This window comes from Crinia signifera, chromosome 19 (genome assembly GCF_055691185.1).
Source record: "Crinia signifera chromosome 19, ASM5569118v1, whole genome shotgun sequence".
NCBI lineage: Eukaryota > Metazoa > Chordata > Amphibia > Anura > Myobatrachidae > Crinia > Crinia signifera.
Genome location: NC_139226.1, coordinates 143,140,634 through 143,158,336, shown reverse-complemented (window position 1 = coordinate 143,158,336; position 17,703 = coordinate 143,140,634). Strand labels below are relative to the sequence as shown.

The following is a 17,703-nucleotide window of genomic DNA, read 5'->3' as shown; positions in this document are numbered from 1 at the left end:
TGAGACTATAATACAGGGCAGTGTTCTGTAGTCTGAGACTATAATACAGGGCAGTGTTCTGGAGTGTGAGACTATAATGGTGTAGCACTGCTCCTCACAGTGATTACAGCGACCATGTGTGTATGTTATACCCATCCTCATTATATAGTGCTCCTCACAGTGATTACAGGAGCCAGCACCCATGTGTATGTAATACCCATCCTCATTATATGGTGTAGCACTGCTCCTCATAGTGATTACAGCAACCATGTGTGTATGTTATACCCATCCTCATTATATAGTGCTCCTCACAGTGATTACAGGAGCCAGCATCCATGTGTGCATTCATTGTATGATGTAGCAGTGCTCCTCTATGTGTGTGTGTGTGTGTGTGTGTGTGTGTGTGATTATATGGTGTAGCACTGCTCCTCACAGTGATTACAGGAGCCAGCATCCATGTGTGTATGTAACAACCATCCTCATTATATGATGTATCAGTGCTCCTCACAGTGATTACAGGAGCCAGCATCCATGTGTGTATGTAACAACCATCCTCATTGTATGATGTAGCAGTGCTCCTCCATGTCTGTGTTTATGATTATATGGTGTAGCACTGCTCCTCACAGTGATTACAGGAGCCAGCATCCATGTGTGTATGTAACAACCATCCTCATTGTATGATGTAGCACTGCTCCTCACAGCGATTACAGGAGCCAGCATCCATGTGTGTATGTATCAACCATCCTCATTGTATGAAGTAGCAGTGCTCCTCCGTGTGTTTGTGTGTGTGTGTGTGTGTGTGTGACTATATGGTGTAGCACTGCTCCTCACAGTGATTACAGGAGCCAGCATCCATGTGTGTGTATGTAACAACCATCCTCATTGTATGATGTAGCAGTGCTCCTCACAGTGATTACAGGAGCCAGCATCCATGTGTGTATGTATCAACCATCCTCATTGTATGATGTAGCACTGCTCCTCACAGTGATTACAGGAGCCAGCATCCATGTTTTTATGTAACAACCATCCTCATTGTATGATGTAGCAGTGTTCCTCCGTGTGTTTGTGTGTGTGTGTGTGTGACTATATGGTGTAGCACTGCTCCTCACAGTGATTACAGGAGCCAGCATCCATGTGTGTATGTAACACCCATCCTCATTGTATGATGTAGCAGTGCTCCTCCGTGTGTGTGTGTATGATTATATGGTGTAGCACTGCTCCTCACAGTGATTACAGGTGCCAGCATCCATGTTTTTATGTAACCCCAATCCTCATTATATGGTGTAGCAGTGCTCCTCACAGTGATTACAGCAACCACGTGTGTATGTTATATGTTATACCCATACTCATTATATAATTTAGCAGTGCTCCTCACAGTGATTACAGCAACCAAGTGTGTGTGTGTGTGTGTGTGTGTGTGTAATACCCATCCTCATTGTATGATGTAGCAGTGCTCCTCCATGTGTGTGTGTGTGTGTGTGTGTGTGTGATTATATGGTGTAGCACTGCTCCTCACAGTGATTACAGGAGCCAGCATCCATGTGTGTATGTAACAACCATCCTCATTGTATGATGTATCAGTGCTCCTCACAGTGATTACAGGAGCCAGCATCCATGTGTGTATGTATCAACCATCCTCATTGTATGATGTAGCACTGCTCCTCACAGTGATTACAGGAGCCAGCATCCATGTGTGTATGTAACAACCATCCTCATTGTATGATGTAGCAGTGCTCCTCACAGTGATTACAGGAGCCAGCATCCATGTGTGTATGTAACAACCATCCTCATTGTATGATGTAGCAGTGCTCCTCCATGTGTTTGTGTGTGTGTGTGTGTTTATATGGTGTAGCACTGCTCCTCACAGTGATTACAGCAGCCAGCATCCATGTGTGTATGTAACAACCATCCTCATTATATGATGTAGCAGTGCTCCTCACAGTGATTACAGGAGCCAGCATCCATGTGTGTATGTAACAACCATCCTCATTGTATGATGTAGCAGTGCTCCTCACAGTGATTACAGGAGCCAGCATCCATGTGTGTATGTAACAACCATCCTCATTGTATGATGTAGCACTGCTCCTCACAGTGATTACAGGAGCCAGCATCCATGTGTGTATGTAACAACCATCCTCATTGTATGATGTAGCAGTGCTCCTCACAGTGATTACAGGAGCCAGCATCCATGTGTGTATGTAACAACCATCCTCATTGTATGATGTAGCACTGCTCCTCACAGTGATTACAGGAGCCAGCATCCATGTGTGTATGTAACAACCATCCTCATTGTATGATGTAGCAGTGCTCCTCACAGTGATTACAGGAGCCAGCATCCATGTGTGTATGTAACAACCATCCTCATTGTATGATGTAGCACTGCTCCTCCATGTGTGTGTGTGTGTGTGTGTGTGTGTGTGTGTGTGTGTGTGTTTATATGGTGTAGCACTGCTCCTCACAGTGATTACAGCAGCCAGCATCCATGTGTGTATGTAACAACCATCCTCATTGTATGATGTAGCAGTGCTCCTCACAGTGATTACAGGAGCCAGCATCCATGTGTGTATGTAACAACCATCCTCATTGTATGATGTAGCAGTGCTCCTCCATGTGTGTGTGTGTGTGTGTGTGTGTGTGTGTGTGTGTGTGTGTGTGTGTGTGTGATTATATGGTGTAGCACTGCTCCTCACAGTGATTACAGGAGCCAGCATCCATGTGTGTATGTAACAACCATCCTCATTGTATGATGTATCAGTGCTCCTCACAGTGATTACAGGAGCCAGCATCCATGTGTGTATGTATCAACCATCCTCATTGTATGATGTAGCACTGCTCCTCACAGTGATTACAGGAGCCAGCATCCATGTGTGTATGTAACAACCATCCTCATTGTATGATGTAGCAGTGCTCCTCACAGTGATTACAGGAGCCAGCATCCATGTGTGTATGTAACAACCATCCTCATTGTATGATGTAGCAGTGCTCCTCCATGTGTGTGTGTGTGTGTGTGTGTTTATATGGTGTAGCACTGCTCCTCACAGTGATTACAGCAGCCAGCATCCATGTGTGTATGTAACAACCATCCTCATTATATGATGTAGCAGTGCTCCTCACAGTGATTACAGGAGCCAGCATCCATGTGTGTATGTAACAACCATCCTCATTGTATGATGTAGCACTGCTCCTCACAGTGATTACAGGAGCCAGCATCCATGTGTGTATGTAACAACCATCCTCATTGTATGATGTAGCAGTGCTCCTCACAGTGATTACAGGAGCCAGCATCCATGTGTGTATGTAACAACCATCCTCATTGTATGATGTAGCACTGCTCCTCACAGTGATTACAGGAGCCAGCATCCATGTGTGTATGTAACAACCATCCTCATTGTATGATGTAGCAGTGCTCCTCACAGTGATTACAGGAGCCAGCATCCATGTGTGTATGTAACAACCATCCTCATTGTATGATGTAGCAGTGCTCCTCCATGTGTGTGTGTGTGTGTGTGTGTGTGTGTGTGTGTGTGTGTTTATATGGTGTAGCACTGCTCCTCACAGTGATTACAGCAGCCAGCATCCATGTGTGTATGTAACAACCATCCTCATTATATGATGTAGCAGTGCTCCTCACAGTGATTACAGGAGCCAGCATCCATGTGTGTATGTAACAACCATCCTCATTGTATGATGTAGCAGTGCTCCTCACAGTGATTACAGGAGCCAGCATCCATGTGTGTATGTAACAACCATCCTCATTGTATGATGTAGCACTGCTCCTCACAGTGATTACAGGAGCCAGCATCCATGTGTGTATGTAACAACCATCCTCATTGTATGATGTAGCAGTGCTCCTCACAGTGATTACAGGAGCCAGCATCCATGTGTGTATGTAACAACCATCCTCATTGTATGATGTAGCACTGCTCCTCACAGTGATTACAGGAGCCAGCATCCATGTGTGTATGTAACAACCATCCTCATTGTATGATGTAGCAGTGCTCCTCACAGTGATTACAGGAGCCAGCATCCATGTGTGTATGTAACAACCATCCTCATTGTATGATGTAGCACTGCTCCTCATAGTGATTACAGGAGCCAGCATCCATGTGTGTATGTAACAACCATCCTCATTGTATGATGTAGCAGTGCTCCTCCATGTGTGTGTGTGTGTGTGTGTGTGTGTGTGTTTGTGTGTGTGTGTGATTATATGGTGTAGCACTGCTCCTCTTGTGTCAGGGAACACACATAAATGTATTTGGGTACTTGTGGATTATCACGGCTTCCATCGCATGCCATCGCATGCCATATATAGTGGCATGCGATTTTTGCCGGTTTTAACGTTTTTTTACAAAATCGCATGCGATCGCATGCGTTTTTTAACAGAAAAGCATCCAAATGCATTGAAATTAGTATCAAACATGTTCAATGGCCCCCAAATGTCATTTTGAGGCTGTACCACCCCCACTATCAACGCAAACCCGAAGCGTGGCGAGCGCAGCGAGCCCGCGAGGGGCGTCGGTACGCGTCCTACGACCTTTTCATACCCCCACTATACACGTCGGCGTGGAGTTGAGAATAGAAAGTGTGGCGAGCGCAGCGAGTCACCGAGCCCGAAGCGTGGCGAGGGGACGCGGACACCTGTGAAGCCCGCGAGGGGACGCGTATACCTGTGAAGGTATCCGTGTCCCCTCGCTGCGCTCGCCACGCTTCGGGCTCGGTGGCTCGTTGCGCTCGCCACACTTTGTATTCTCAACTCCACGCCGACGTGGATAGTGGGGGTATGAAAAGGTCGTAGGACGCGTACCGCCGCCCCTCGCGGGCTCGCTGCGCTCGCCACGCTTCGGGTTCGCGTTGATAGTGGGGGTGGTACAGCATCAAAAATGACATTTGGGGGCCATTGGACATGTTTGATACTAATTTCAATGCATTTGGATGCTTTTCAGTTAAAAATCGCATGCGATCGCGATTTTTTCATGTGCGATGGCCATCGTGGGAGCCGTGATACTCCACAAGTACCTGTATTTGCCTAGGAAACCCTCAGTGTATTTGTAAATGATCATTATCTATACGGCAGCTCAATAGTTAATGACACAGGTGGTGGTTGTTTCCGCAGGATGACACTACTGAGCGACATATACAGGCCGCCACGGTGATACAAGCTGCACTGCGAGGACACCTAGCACGGGGAGAGGTGGAGAAACTCCGGGAGCAGACTGGAGACAAGTGAGTGAGATGATGGAGCAAGAGGGTCTGTCCAATCACTGTCCGTAGTCTCCATCATATTCTAATAAATGCACAGGCAGCGTGCCACTGACACTGTACTAGTGTAAGTATATTGTGCTGCGTTCTCCGGTCATCCTCCATAAGACACTGAGTCATTTCCTGGAGAGAGTGAGGATAAGATCTGTACCTCCTATACAGTGTATGCAGAATACCATTACTCACTGCAGTATAATAGCCTTGTGTCCTTTCCTCCATCCCTCTTTTACCTTCTGTCTTCCCGTCCTCCCTCCTTCATTTTTGCTTAAGGTTTTAAATAAAAAGATTGTATTAAAAGAGATCAGTATCCAAATCTTGCAGCGTCAGGTCTTGTACTGTGCATTATTCTGTGCAGAGCCTGAGTGGACACTCGTTTCCTAGTGGACTCGCCTCTTTCGCATTGGGATGGCTCTGAGTTTCTTGAAGCCAGTATAGGGGATCCCTGAACTTCATGATGAATCCCCAGTTCTTACACAAGCAGGACCTTTTGTATCATGTGAAGGATGCGTCAACCTCATCTCAGCACTGAAGGGGTTAAAAATGTAATCCGCACTCTTAGGGGGAAATTTACTAAGATGGGAGTTCCATTTCATATCGGCAACCAATCAGATCCTGTCTATTATCTTTTAGAGAATGCGAAATAAATAAGAAGTATTGGTTGCCCATAGCAACATCCCGTGTGAAATAGAAACTCCCATCTTAGTAAATTCCCCCCTTAAGGGCTATGAAAGGAGTTTGGCACTAGTAGTTCATCCTGTCAGTGGCCACATGGGTTAGGAAGTGATGTCTGGGCAGCCGTCGGCTATTGGTTCCAGTCTATCACACATACACCATTCTAGTAATACATTTAACCCAGAAGTTGCCATTTTCAGATATTAAGCACAAAGATTGTTTAAAAGCTCATTTTGAATGGAGTGCATCCTCCACCCCACATGTAACTGTGTGCAAAGGTCTTCTGGTCTGGGACAACAGTCTCAAATAATAAAGCTTGGCATGTCAGTTATGCTTGCTGTGGTATCGCTGGCAATGCTGTTTTGTATGACTCCACCCAGTCTGTAGAAGGACATTGTTTTGCTGTATATTGGCCATGGACAATCCTTATCTGTGTGGGGAGTGTATGTTCTTCCTGATAAGTCTACTTCCGTGTGTGCGTGTGTGTGTGTGTGTGTGTGTGTGTGTGTGTGTGTGTAATGTTACACTTCCTATGCTAAACATGCAGAATGGTTGGGGGAGGGGGGGAGGCAGAACAAATAGGTTGGTCAAATGCGATCTAGCACAGTCTGGTCTCTGCATTGAGATACAGACCATACTGTGGTAAAAGCTCCACAGCGTAGAGTGTCACCACAGGTAGGTAAGGGAAATTGCACGGGTTTGAAAGGTGCAGGGTGGTAGGATGAACACTACTACACTGTGATGTATCAGGGTTCCCTGTGCGGAGACCCTGCTCATCACTGGAATTATACTATAAATATCTGGCACATAATGAAAGGTCAGTTAAGATTATGAGAAACCGTTCCCATAGACTAGTGTGGATACAATGCTGGTCCTCAATTCACCCATACAGTCCAGGTTTTAGAGATATCCCTGCTTGTGTATTGTTTATTATAATCAAAGTGACTGAGGTACTAATTATGTCCATTGCGCTTAAGCATTGATATCCTTAAAACCTGTCCTGTTGGTGTGCCTTGAGGACTGTATTGACACGACAATGTTATTTCCGGCACAACCCATCTGTAAGTATGAGCACTGATCCTGTATGCCGTCCTGTGTATCCCCTCTCCTACCGGGTGCACGCAGTCTTGGTATTCTTCATACTGGCTTCCAGGTGTGCTCTCTCACCATTGATCCTCCCATTACTCTCCCAGCACCATGCCTTCCATTACTCTTCTGCCATTGTTCCTCCCATTACTCTCCCAGCACCATGCCTACCATTACTCTCCCAGCACCATGCCTTCCATTACTCTTCTGCCATTGTTCCTCCCATTACTCTCCCAGCACCATGCCTTCCATTACTCTTCTGCCATTGTTCCTCCCATTACTCTCCTAGCACCATGCCTTCCATTACTCTCCCAGCACCATGCCTTCCATTACTCTTCTGCCATTGTTCCTCCCATTACTCTCCCAGCACCATGCCTTCCATTACTCTTCTGCCATTGTTCCTCCCATTACTCTCCCAGCACCATGCCTTCCATTACTCTTCTGCCATTGTTCCTCCCATTACTCTCCCAGCACCATGCCTTCCATTACTCTTCTGCCATTGTTCCTCCCATTACTCTCCCAGCACCATGCCTTCCATTACTCTTCTGCCATTGTTCCTCCCATTACTCTCCCAGCACCATGCCTTCCATTACTCTTCTGCCATTGTTCCTCCCATTACTCTCCCAGCACTGTGCCTTCCATCACTCTTCTGCCATTGTTTTTCCCATTACTCTCCCTCCATTGTTCCTCCAATTACTCTCCCACCATCATTCCTCCAATTACTCTCCCGCCATTGCTCCTCCCATTACTATCCCAGCACCGTGCCTTTCATTACGCTCCCACCATTGTTCCTCACATAACTCTCCCACCATTGTTTCTCCCATTACTCTCCCACCATCGATCCTCCCATTACTCTTCCCCCATCGTTCCTCCCATTACTCTCCCAGCACTGTGCCTTCCATTAATCTCCCACCATCGATCCTCCCATTACTCTTCCCCCATCGTTCCTCCCATTACTCTCCCAGCACTGTGCCTTCCGTTACTCTCACACCATTGTTCCTCACATAACTCTCCCACCATTGTTTCTCCCATTACTCTCCCACCATCGTTCCTCCCATTACTCTTCTCCCATCGTTCCTCCCATTACTCTCCCAGGCAGCACTGTGCCTTCCATTACTCTCCCACCATCGTTCCTCCCATTACACTGCCACCATTGTGCCTCCCATTACTCTCCCTGCACCGTGCCTTCCATTACTCTCACACCATTGTTCCTCGCATAACTCTCCCACCATCGATCCTCCCATTACTCTTCCCCCATCGTTCCTCCCATTACTCTCCCAGCACTGTGCCTTCCATTAATCTCCCACCATCGATCCTCCCATTACTCTTCCCCCATCGTTCCTCCCATTACTCTCCCAGCACTGTGCCTTCCATTACTTTCCCACCATCGTTCCTCCCATTACTCTCCCACCATTGTGCCTCGCATAACTTTCCCTCCATCGTCCTTCTCATAACTCTCCCACCATTGTTCCTCCCATCACTTTCCCGTCATCGTTCCTCCCATTACTCTCCCACCATTGTTCATCTAATTACTCTCCCACCATTGTTCATCTAATTACTCTCCCATTATCGTTCCTCCCCTTATTCTCCCAGCACCATGCCTTCCATTACTCTCCCACCATTGTTCCTCCCATTACTCTCCCTCCATTGTTCCTCACATAATTCGCCCACCATCATTCTTCCCATTACTCTTCCCCATTGATCCTCCCATTACTCTTCCCCCATCGTTCCTCCCATTACTCTCCCAGCACTGTGCCTTCCATTACTCTCACACCATTGTTCCTCACATAACTCTCCCACCATTGTTTCTCCCATTACTCTCCCACCATCGTTCCTCCCATTACTCTTCTCCCATCGTTCCTCCCATTACTCTCCCAGGCAGCACTGTGCCTTCCATTACTCTCCCACCATCGTTCCTCCCATTACACTTCCACCATTGTGCCTCCCATTACTCTCCCTGCACCGTGCCTTCCATTACTCTCACACCATTGTTCCTCGCATAACTCTCCCACCATCGATCCTCCCATTACTCTTCCCCCATCGTTCCTCCCATTACTCTCCCAGCACTGTGCCTTCCATTAATCTCCCACCATCGATCCTCCCATTACTCTTCCCCCATCGTTCCTCCCATTACTCTCCCAGCACTGTGCCTTCCATTACTCTCCCACCATCGTCCCTCCCATTACACTCCCATCATCGTTCCTCACATTACTCTGTCACCATTGTTCATCTAATTACTCTCCTGCCATTGTTCCTCCAATTACTCTGCCATCATCGTTCCTCCCATTACTATCCCAGCACCGTGCCTTTAATTACTCTCCCACCATCGTTTCTCCCATTACTCTCCCACCATTGTTCATCTAATTACTCTCCCACCATTGTTCCTTCCATTACTCTCCCACCATTGTTCCTCCCATTACTCTCCCATCATCGTTCCTCCCATTATTCTCACATCACCATGCCTTCCATTACTCTCCCACCATTGTTCCTCCCATTACTCTCCCTCCATCATTCCTCCCATTACTCTTCTCCATCGTTCCTCCCATTACATTCCCACCATCGTTCCTCCCATTACACTCCCACCATCGTTCCTCCCATTACACTCCCACCATCGTTCCTCCCATTACACTCCCACCATCGTTCCTCCCATTACACTCCCACCATCGTTCCTCACATTACTCTGCCACCATCATTCCTCCCATTACTGTTCCCCCATCGTTCCTCCCATTACTCTCCCACCATTATTCATCTAATTACTCTCCCACCATCGTTTCTCCCATTACTCTCCCACCATTGTTCCTCCCATTATTCTCCCAGCACCATGCCTTCCATTACTCTCCCACCATTGTTTCTCCCATTACTCTTCCCCCATCGTTCCTCCCATTACTCTCCCTGCACTGTGCCTTCCATTACTCTCCCAGCACTGTGCCTTCCATTACTCTCCCACCATCGTTCTTCTCATTACTCTCCCACCATTGTGCCTCGCATAACTTTCCCTCCATCGTTCTTCTCATCACTTTCCCGTCATCGTTCCTCCCATCACTTTCCCGTCATCGTTCCTCCCATCACTTTCCCGTCATCGTTCCTCCCATCACTTTCCCGTCATCGTTCCTCCCATCACTTTCCCGTCATTGTTCCTCCCATTACTCTCCCACCATCGTTCCTCCCATTACTCTCCCTCCATCGTTCCTCCCATTACTCTCCCACTATTGTTCATCTAATTACTCTCCCACCATTGTTCCTTCCATTACTCTCCCACTATTGTTCCTCCCATTACTCTCCCATCATCGTTCCTCCCATTATTCTCACATCACCATGCCTTCCATTACTCTCCCACCATTGTTCCTCCCATTACTCTCCCTCCATCATTCCTCCCATTACTCTTCTCCATTGATTCTCCCATTACTCTCCCACCATCGTTCCTCCGGGATGCGGTCATTTGGTCTACTGCATTATGGTCGACAGTCATTAGGTCGAATCCATTAGGTCGACATGCTAAAAGGTCGACATGACTCTAGGTCGACATGGGAAAATGTCGACAGGATTCTAGTTCGAAAGGTCATTAGTTCGACAGGTCATTAGTTTGACAAGGTCATTAGTTCGACATAGTGTCTATGTCGACATTCACAAGGTCGACATGGAGTTTTTCACTGTTTTTTGAGCCAACATGTGCCAACAGGCGGTATTTCATGCCCTACCATCCACTAGGGCGTGGTGGGAGAATAAAATAGTGTGCCGAGCGTAGCGAGGCACCGTGCCCGACGCATAGCGAGCGGATGCAGTGCACTTTAAACTGTGTCCATGTCGACTGTGTTGACATTCAGGTAAAAAAACAGTGAAAAACCCCATGTCGACCTTGTGAATGTCGACATAGACAATGTCGAACTAATGACCTTGTCGAACTAATGACCTTTCGACCTAGAATCATGTCGACCTTTTCCCATGTCGACCTAGAGTCATGTCGACCTAATGGATTCGACCTAATGACTTTCTACCATAATGCAATAGACCAAATGATCCCAACCCGTTCCTCCCATTACACTCCCACCATCGTTCCTCCCATTACACTCCCACCATCGTTCCTCCCATTACACTCCCACCATCGTTCCTCCCATTACACTCCCACCATCGTTCCTCTCATTACACTCCCACCATCGTTCCTCCCATTACACTCCCACCATCGTTCCTCCCATTACACTCCCACCATCGTTCCTCACATTACTCTGCCACCATCATTCCTCCCATTACTGTTCCCCCATCGTTCCTCCCATTACTCTCCCACCATTATTCATCTAATTACTCTCCCACCATCGTTGCTCCCATTACTCTGCCATCATCGTTCCTCCCATTACTATCCCAGCACAGTGCCTTTCATTACTCTCCCACCATTGTTCCTCCCATTACTCTCCTATCATTGTTCCTCCCATTATTCTCCCAGCACCATGCCTTCCATTACTCTCCCACCATCGTTCCTTTAATTACTCTCCTGCCATTGTTCCTCTCATTACTCACTCAGCACTGTGCCTCCCAATACTCTCCCACCATCGTTCCTCCCATCACTCTCCTGTCATCACCCATTTACTCCCACAATCATTCCTCACATAACTCTCCCTCTTCCGTCCATCATTCTAATCGGTACTCTTTCAGCACCGTGCCTTCCATTACTTTTCTGCCATCGTTCCTCCCATTACTCTCCCAACACTGTGCCTTCCATTACTCTCTCACCATCGTTCCTCCTATTACTCTCCTGCCATCATTCCTCCCATTACTCTCTCACCATCATTCCTCCGATTACTCTCCTGCCATCTTCCTCCCATTACTCTCTCACCATCATTCCTCCCATTACTCTCTCACCATCATTCCTCCCATTACTCTCCTGCCATCGTTCCTCACATTGCTATTCTGCCATAGTTCCTTGCATAACTCTTCCGTAATCGTTCTTCCCTTTACTCTCTCAGCACCATGCCTTCCATTACTCTTCTGCCATAGTGCCTCACATTGCTCTACTGCCATTGCTCCTCATATTACTCTCCCCTTTTGTTCCTTCCATTACTCTCCCACCATTGTCCCTCCCATTACTCTTCCTCATTGTTTCCCCCATAACTCTCCCAACATTGTTCCTCACATTACTCTCCTGCCATCATTCCTTGCATAACTCTCCTGCCATCGTTCCTTGCATTCCTCTCCCGCCATCGTTCCTCGCATTACTCTCCCAATATTGATGGGGGACATGATAGCATCCCTGGAGAGGGGATATGATAGTGCCACCGGATGAGAGAACAGGATAGTACTAGAACATGAATGCACCACTGGATGAGGAGGCATCATAGTGCCACTGGATGGGGGGCGGGGGGGTATGATAGCGTCCCCTGGATGGGAGGACATTATAGTGCCACTGGATGAGGGGGCTAGATAGCACCACTGGATGAGGGAGTATGATAGTGCCACTGGATTAGCGTACATGATAGTGGGACCAGATGATTGAGTAGACCTGATAGTACCACTGGATAAGGATGCATGATAGCACCACTGGATGGGGGGACATTATAGGGACATGTTAGTGCCACTTGATAGGGGGTTATGATAGCGCCACTTTGAGCATGATCGCACCACTGGATGGGAGTACCTGATAGCGCCACTGGATGGGAGTACCTGATAGCGCCACTGAATGGGTGAACATGATCGCTCCACTGAATGGGTGAAGATGATAGCACCACTGAATGGGTGAAGATGATAGCACCACTGAATGGGTGAAGATGATAGCACCACTGAATGGGTGAACATGATAGCACCACTGGATGAGGGGGACATGATAGCACCACTGGATGGAGGGACATGTTAGCACTGGATGGGAAACATGATAGTGTCACTGGATGGGGGGGGGACACTATAGCACCATTGGATGGGGGGAAATGATAGCACCACTGGATGGGGGGACATGATTGCTCCACTGGATGGGGGGACATGATTGCTCCACTGGATGGGGGGACATGATAGCTCCACTGGATGGGGGGACATGATAGCGCCACCGGATGGGGGGACATGATAGCACCACCGGATGGGGGGAAATAATAGCACCACTGGATGGGGGGACATGATAGCGCCTCTGGATGGGGGACATGATAGCTCCACTGGATGGGGGGACAGGATAGCTCCACTGGATGGGGGGACATGATAGCTCCACATGATGGGTGGGCATGATAGCGCCACTGGATGGGTGGACATGATAGTACCACTTTATGAGAGGACATGGTAGTACCACTGGGTATGGAACATGATAGTGCCACTGGATGTTGGGGACAGTATAGCACCACTGGATGAGGGAGCATGCTAGTAGCATTGAATGGGGGGACATGATAGCACCACTGGATGGGTGGATGGATGGACATGATAACAGCACTGAATGGGGGGACATGATAGCACCACTGGGTATGGAACATGGTAGCACCACTGGATAGGGGGATGGATGGACATGATAACAGCACTGGATGGGGGGACATGATAGCACCACTGGGTATGGAACATGGTAGCACCACTGGATAGGGGGATGGATGGACATGATAACAGCACTGGATGGGGGGACATGATAGCACCACTGGGTATGGAACATGGTAGCACCACTGGATAGGGGGATGGATGGACATGATAACAGCACTGGATGGGGGGACATGATAGCACCACTGGGTATGGAACATGGTAGCACCACTGGATAGGGGGATGGATGGACATGATAACAGCACTGGATGGGGGGACATGATAGCACCACTGGGTGTGGAACATGGTAGCACCACTGGATAGGGGGATGGATGGACATGATAACAGCACTGGATGGGGGGACATGATAGCACCACTGGGTATGGAACATGGTAGCACCACTGGATAGGGGGATGGATGGACATGATAACAGCACTGGATGGGGGGACATGATAGCACCACTGGGTATGGAACATGGTAGCACCACTGGATAGGGGGATGGATGGACATGATAACAGCACTGGATGGGGGGACATGATAGCACCACTGGGTATGGAACATGGTAGCACCACTGGATAGGGGGATGGATGGACATGATAACAGCACTGGATGGGGGGACATGATGGCACCACTGGGTATGGAACATGGTAGCACCACTGGATAGGGGGATGGATGGACATGATAACAGCACTGGATGAGGGGACATGATAGCACCACTGGGTATGGAACATGGTAGCACCACTGGATAGGGGGATGGATGGACATGATAACAGCACTGGATGAGGGGACATAAATCTGAAACCTCTGCTGTCCTGAGTACTGGGGGAAATAGTTCCATATTACAATACACAAGCCACATGTGTAAAGGAGGTTGTCTGTCTTCGGATGACTTGTCATTTGCATGATGCCCTGTAACACTTACGGAGAACATTGCTGTTATTATTGGTATTCTCCTCTTGTGCTTTTCAGCCTTGTACAGGAGGAGACATCTTTATTTACCTTGTCAGGGCTAAGTGATGATCTAGAAAAACACAGCGCAGAATCAGAACATGAAGAAGCAGAGGCCGCAGAGCCCCCATCCGCTGGTGAGGATCCCGACAGCAGGCTAGAGCACGAGCCACAAGCCCATGAAGCTGAGCTGACTGATGAACAGAATGAAGTATTAAGGGTCCAGGATAATGAGACACCGAGCATGCCGGCTGAGGAACCTGTGGTCCAGGAGACCAGTGACAATACAGCTGGTGACCAGGCGGGTTCTGGCCTATCAGAGGAGGTAACGTAAAACTACATATGTCTGTCTTCTGTCTGTGGGCATTGATGGCACCACTGGATGGGGGGGATATGTTGGCACCACTGAGTGGGGGTACATGACGGCACCATTGGATGGGGGCACAAGATGACACCAGTGGATGGGGGGGGGGGGGATATGATGGCACCATTGAGTGGGGGTACATGACGGCACCATTGAGTGGGGGTACATGACGGTACCACTGGATGGGGGGAAATGATGGCACGGTACTTGTTTCCTAGCACGGCGCCCACGATATTCAGTCGTATGGCATCTTATGCATTGTATCGCATCGCATGCCATATACCCGCATGTGATGCGATGCGATTTTTAATTGTATAAGCACCCTAATGGGTGCTTACAATGTTAAATGCACCCCCATGCCACCCGTACTATCAACACCAACCCGAAGCGTGGCGAGCGCAGCGGTACGCGTCCTCCGACCTTTTCACACCCCCACTATCCACTATTCAACTCCACGCCGACATGGATGGTGGGTGTATGAAAAGGTCAGAGGATGCGTACCGCCGCCCCTTGCTTCGGGTTGGCATTGATAGTGGGGGGGTAGCGTAGGGGTGCTTTTAATATTATAAGCACCCATTAGGGTGCTTATTCAATTTAAAATCGTATACCATCGCATTGTATGCTATTGTATGCCATATAGAATGGTATAGGATTTGAAATTGTATAACATCGGGTGCCATTGCGTCGCATCGCATCCCATACCATTGTAAGGCTTATGGTATACGATGCGATGGGCGCCGTGCTAGGAAACAAGTACCGATGGCACCACCACTGGATGGGGGGATATGACAGGACTACTGAAAGGAGGGACATGATGACACCTCTGCATGGAGGGATATGAGGGCACCACTGTATATGGTGACTTTATACAGCTTCATGATGTTATAAGGTAGCCTCTTGTTATAATATGGTGCTTGTGCGTGTGTGTGTGTGTGTGTGTGTGTGTGTGTGTATATATATATTAGGGCGGAGTGAAAAAACTGAAATTGAGAAATTCAAAATCGGCTAGTGTGGGAAAGTTGTGACTTGACCTGAATAAGAAACGTGCAAAAGCATTTTGATCTGAGTCAACATCTTCTGTTCTGGCAAGAGGCCTAAAGTTTCACTTTTTAGGTGAAAATAATGAAACCTATGAAGATGCTCCGATCTAGTTATAATTATGTCAGGATGTCTTAGAGTGGTTCATTAATATACTTTAGCATAGTAAAAAACAGTACGAGCTTGTCCAAGTGCAAAGTGACTGACTGGCGGGAGAAAAAATCCCTAATAATTGACCCATTTTCATGGTCACAATTGTGAATATTGTGTGTTTTCTCCTGAACATGTTTATAATAGAAGAAGCACAAATACTCTAAATGGAATTTCAGTGACACTGTGTGAAATATAACACTGCATAATGGCCCTTAATCAGACCTGATCGCAGTACAAATTTGTTCTCAAAATGGGCAAAACAAATGCTGCATTGCAGGTGGGGCAGATGTAACGTGCTGAGAGAGTTAAATTTGGGTGGGGTGTGTTGAAACTGAAATCTAAATTGCAGTGTAAAAATAATGCAGCAGGTATTTACCCTGCACAGAAACAAAATAACTCAATACAAATCTAAAGGTGGCCATTGTCAAATCTGGCTGGTTGGAACAAAGATTGTCAGATCTGGCTGGTTGGAACAAATACCTGGTAATATCTGAATGACAGTTTTTGGCAGTTTTCCAGCATTTCAAAGCAAAGTGCTCTCATCCATTACCTGTATTTTGTTCCAAACAGACAGATCGGACAATAAATCTGTAGATGTATGGCCACATTAACTCCCTCTGCACATGTTACATCTGCCCCACCTGAAGCTGCATTACAGCATATAATTATGCCAAAGATAAGCCAATATATTAACAGTTAAATACATTAAAGTGCATTATGCTGTAATAAGTATTGCTGATCAATCCTGCCTAGCAGGGCCGTCTTTTTGTATGGGCTTAATGGGTACTTGCCCAGGGGCCCCAGGCATATAAGGGCGTATGTTGATAGCTGAGGATCCCCTTTTTCCAGGGATACCAGAATTTTGAAAATCGGCCCTGGGGAACTGCAGATATCCAACTTCAAAGCAGCAGTCCACATCCGACCTGTTAATTACAATTTCCAGTCATATTTCTCAGGTTCTCTCTGACACTAGCGGCTTGTCTCTATCATGCCCAGAACCAGAGATATCAGCCTTCAAGCAGCCGGTCCCTGCTCCAGCTCCAAACGTCTGGTGTAGTTTTATATTTTTGTCGATGGATTGCTCTGGCTCCTGATCTCTGATCCCCAAGTTCCCAGCACCTCCTGAAAGTTGGGACTTTAGGTTTTTATACTAGGCTAAGAAATCTATTTCCAGATAATGGCGATATCTGCAGTCAAACAAGCTGCCCTTCCACTGGAAAATTATGAATATTAAGCCCACTCCATTATCCAACCGTCCCCTGTGTATAAAACACCCCCTACCTCCCTGGAAGTCATTTACAAGAGACCCTTCATACAGCTCAGTGCCCCCTTCCACACGTTAGTGTTCACCCTCCCACCACCTGTGCAGTAAAGGAGTAATTAGCAGAAGTTACTGCTCCAGGTCCTGCATGTTGAATGGAAGATAGAGCACCCCCTGCCACCCGTGGGACATCAAAGCTGCTGCTGATACCACCCCCCACCCCTAGGAGGGGAGAATGGGTAAAGGCCCCAGTGCATTGCTTTGCCCAGGTGCCCACACTGCTGTTAAGATGGCCCTGCTGCCTAGAAATGAACACAGTGATTGGCATATATCTACTGCTGGACACCACTCATAGAATGATTAACCTGTTATTTTTTGAATCAATGTTCTTGTTTTTTTTCCCCTAAACATTATATGTATTTGTTTATTTATTTATTTACAGTTTTTTATATAGCTCAGCAGATTCCGT

The 17,703-nt window shown here is 47.5% G+C and overlaps 1 protein-coding gene across 1 annotated transcript in view; it reads left to right on the top strand.

Annotated features, from left to right (window-relative positions):
- LOC146043130 (uncharacterized) overlaps positions 1 to 17,703 on the top strand; it is a 98,804-nt gene that overhangs the window by 38,464 nt on the left and 42,637 nt on the right. The window contains exons 8-9 of the mRNA XM_083163570.1: positions 5,093 to 5,202; positions 14,440 to 14,743. Coding sequence (XP_083019696.1) covers positions 5,093 to 5,202; positions 14,440 to 14,743 — 414 coding nt within the window. The remainder of the gene's footprint in view (positions 1 to 5,092; positions 5,203 to 14,439; positions 14,744 to 17,703) is intronic.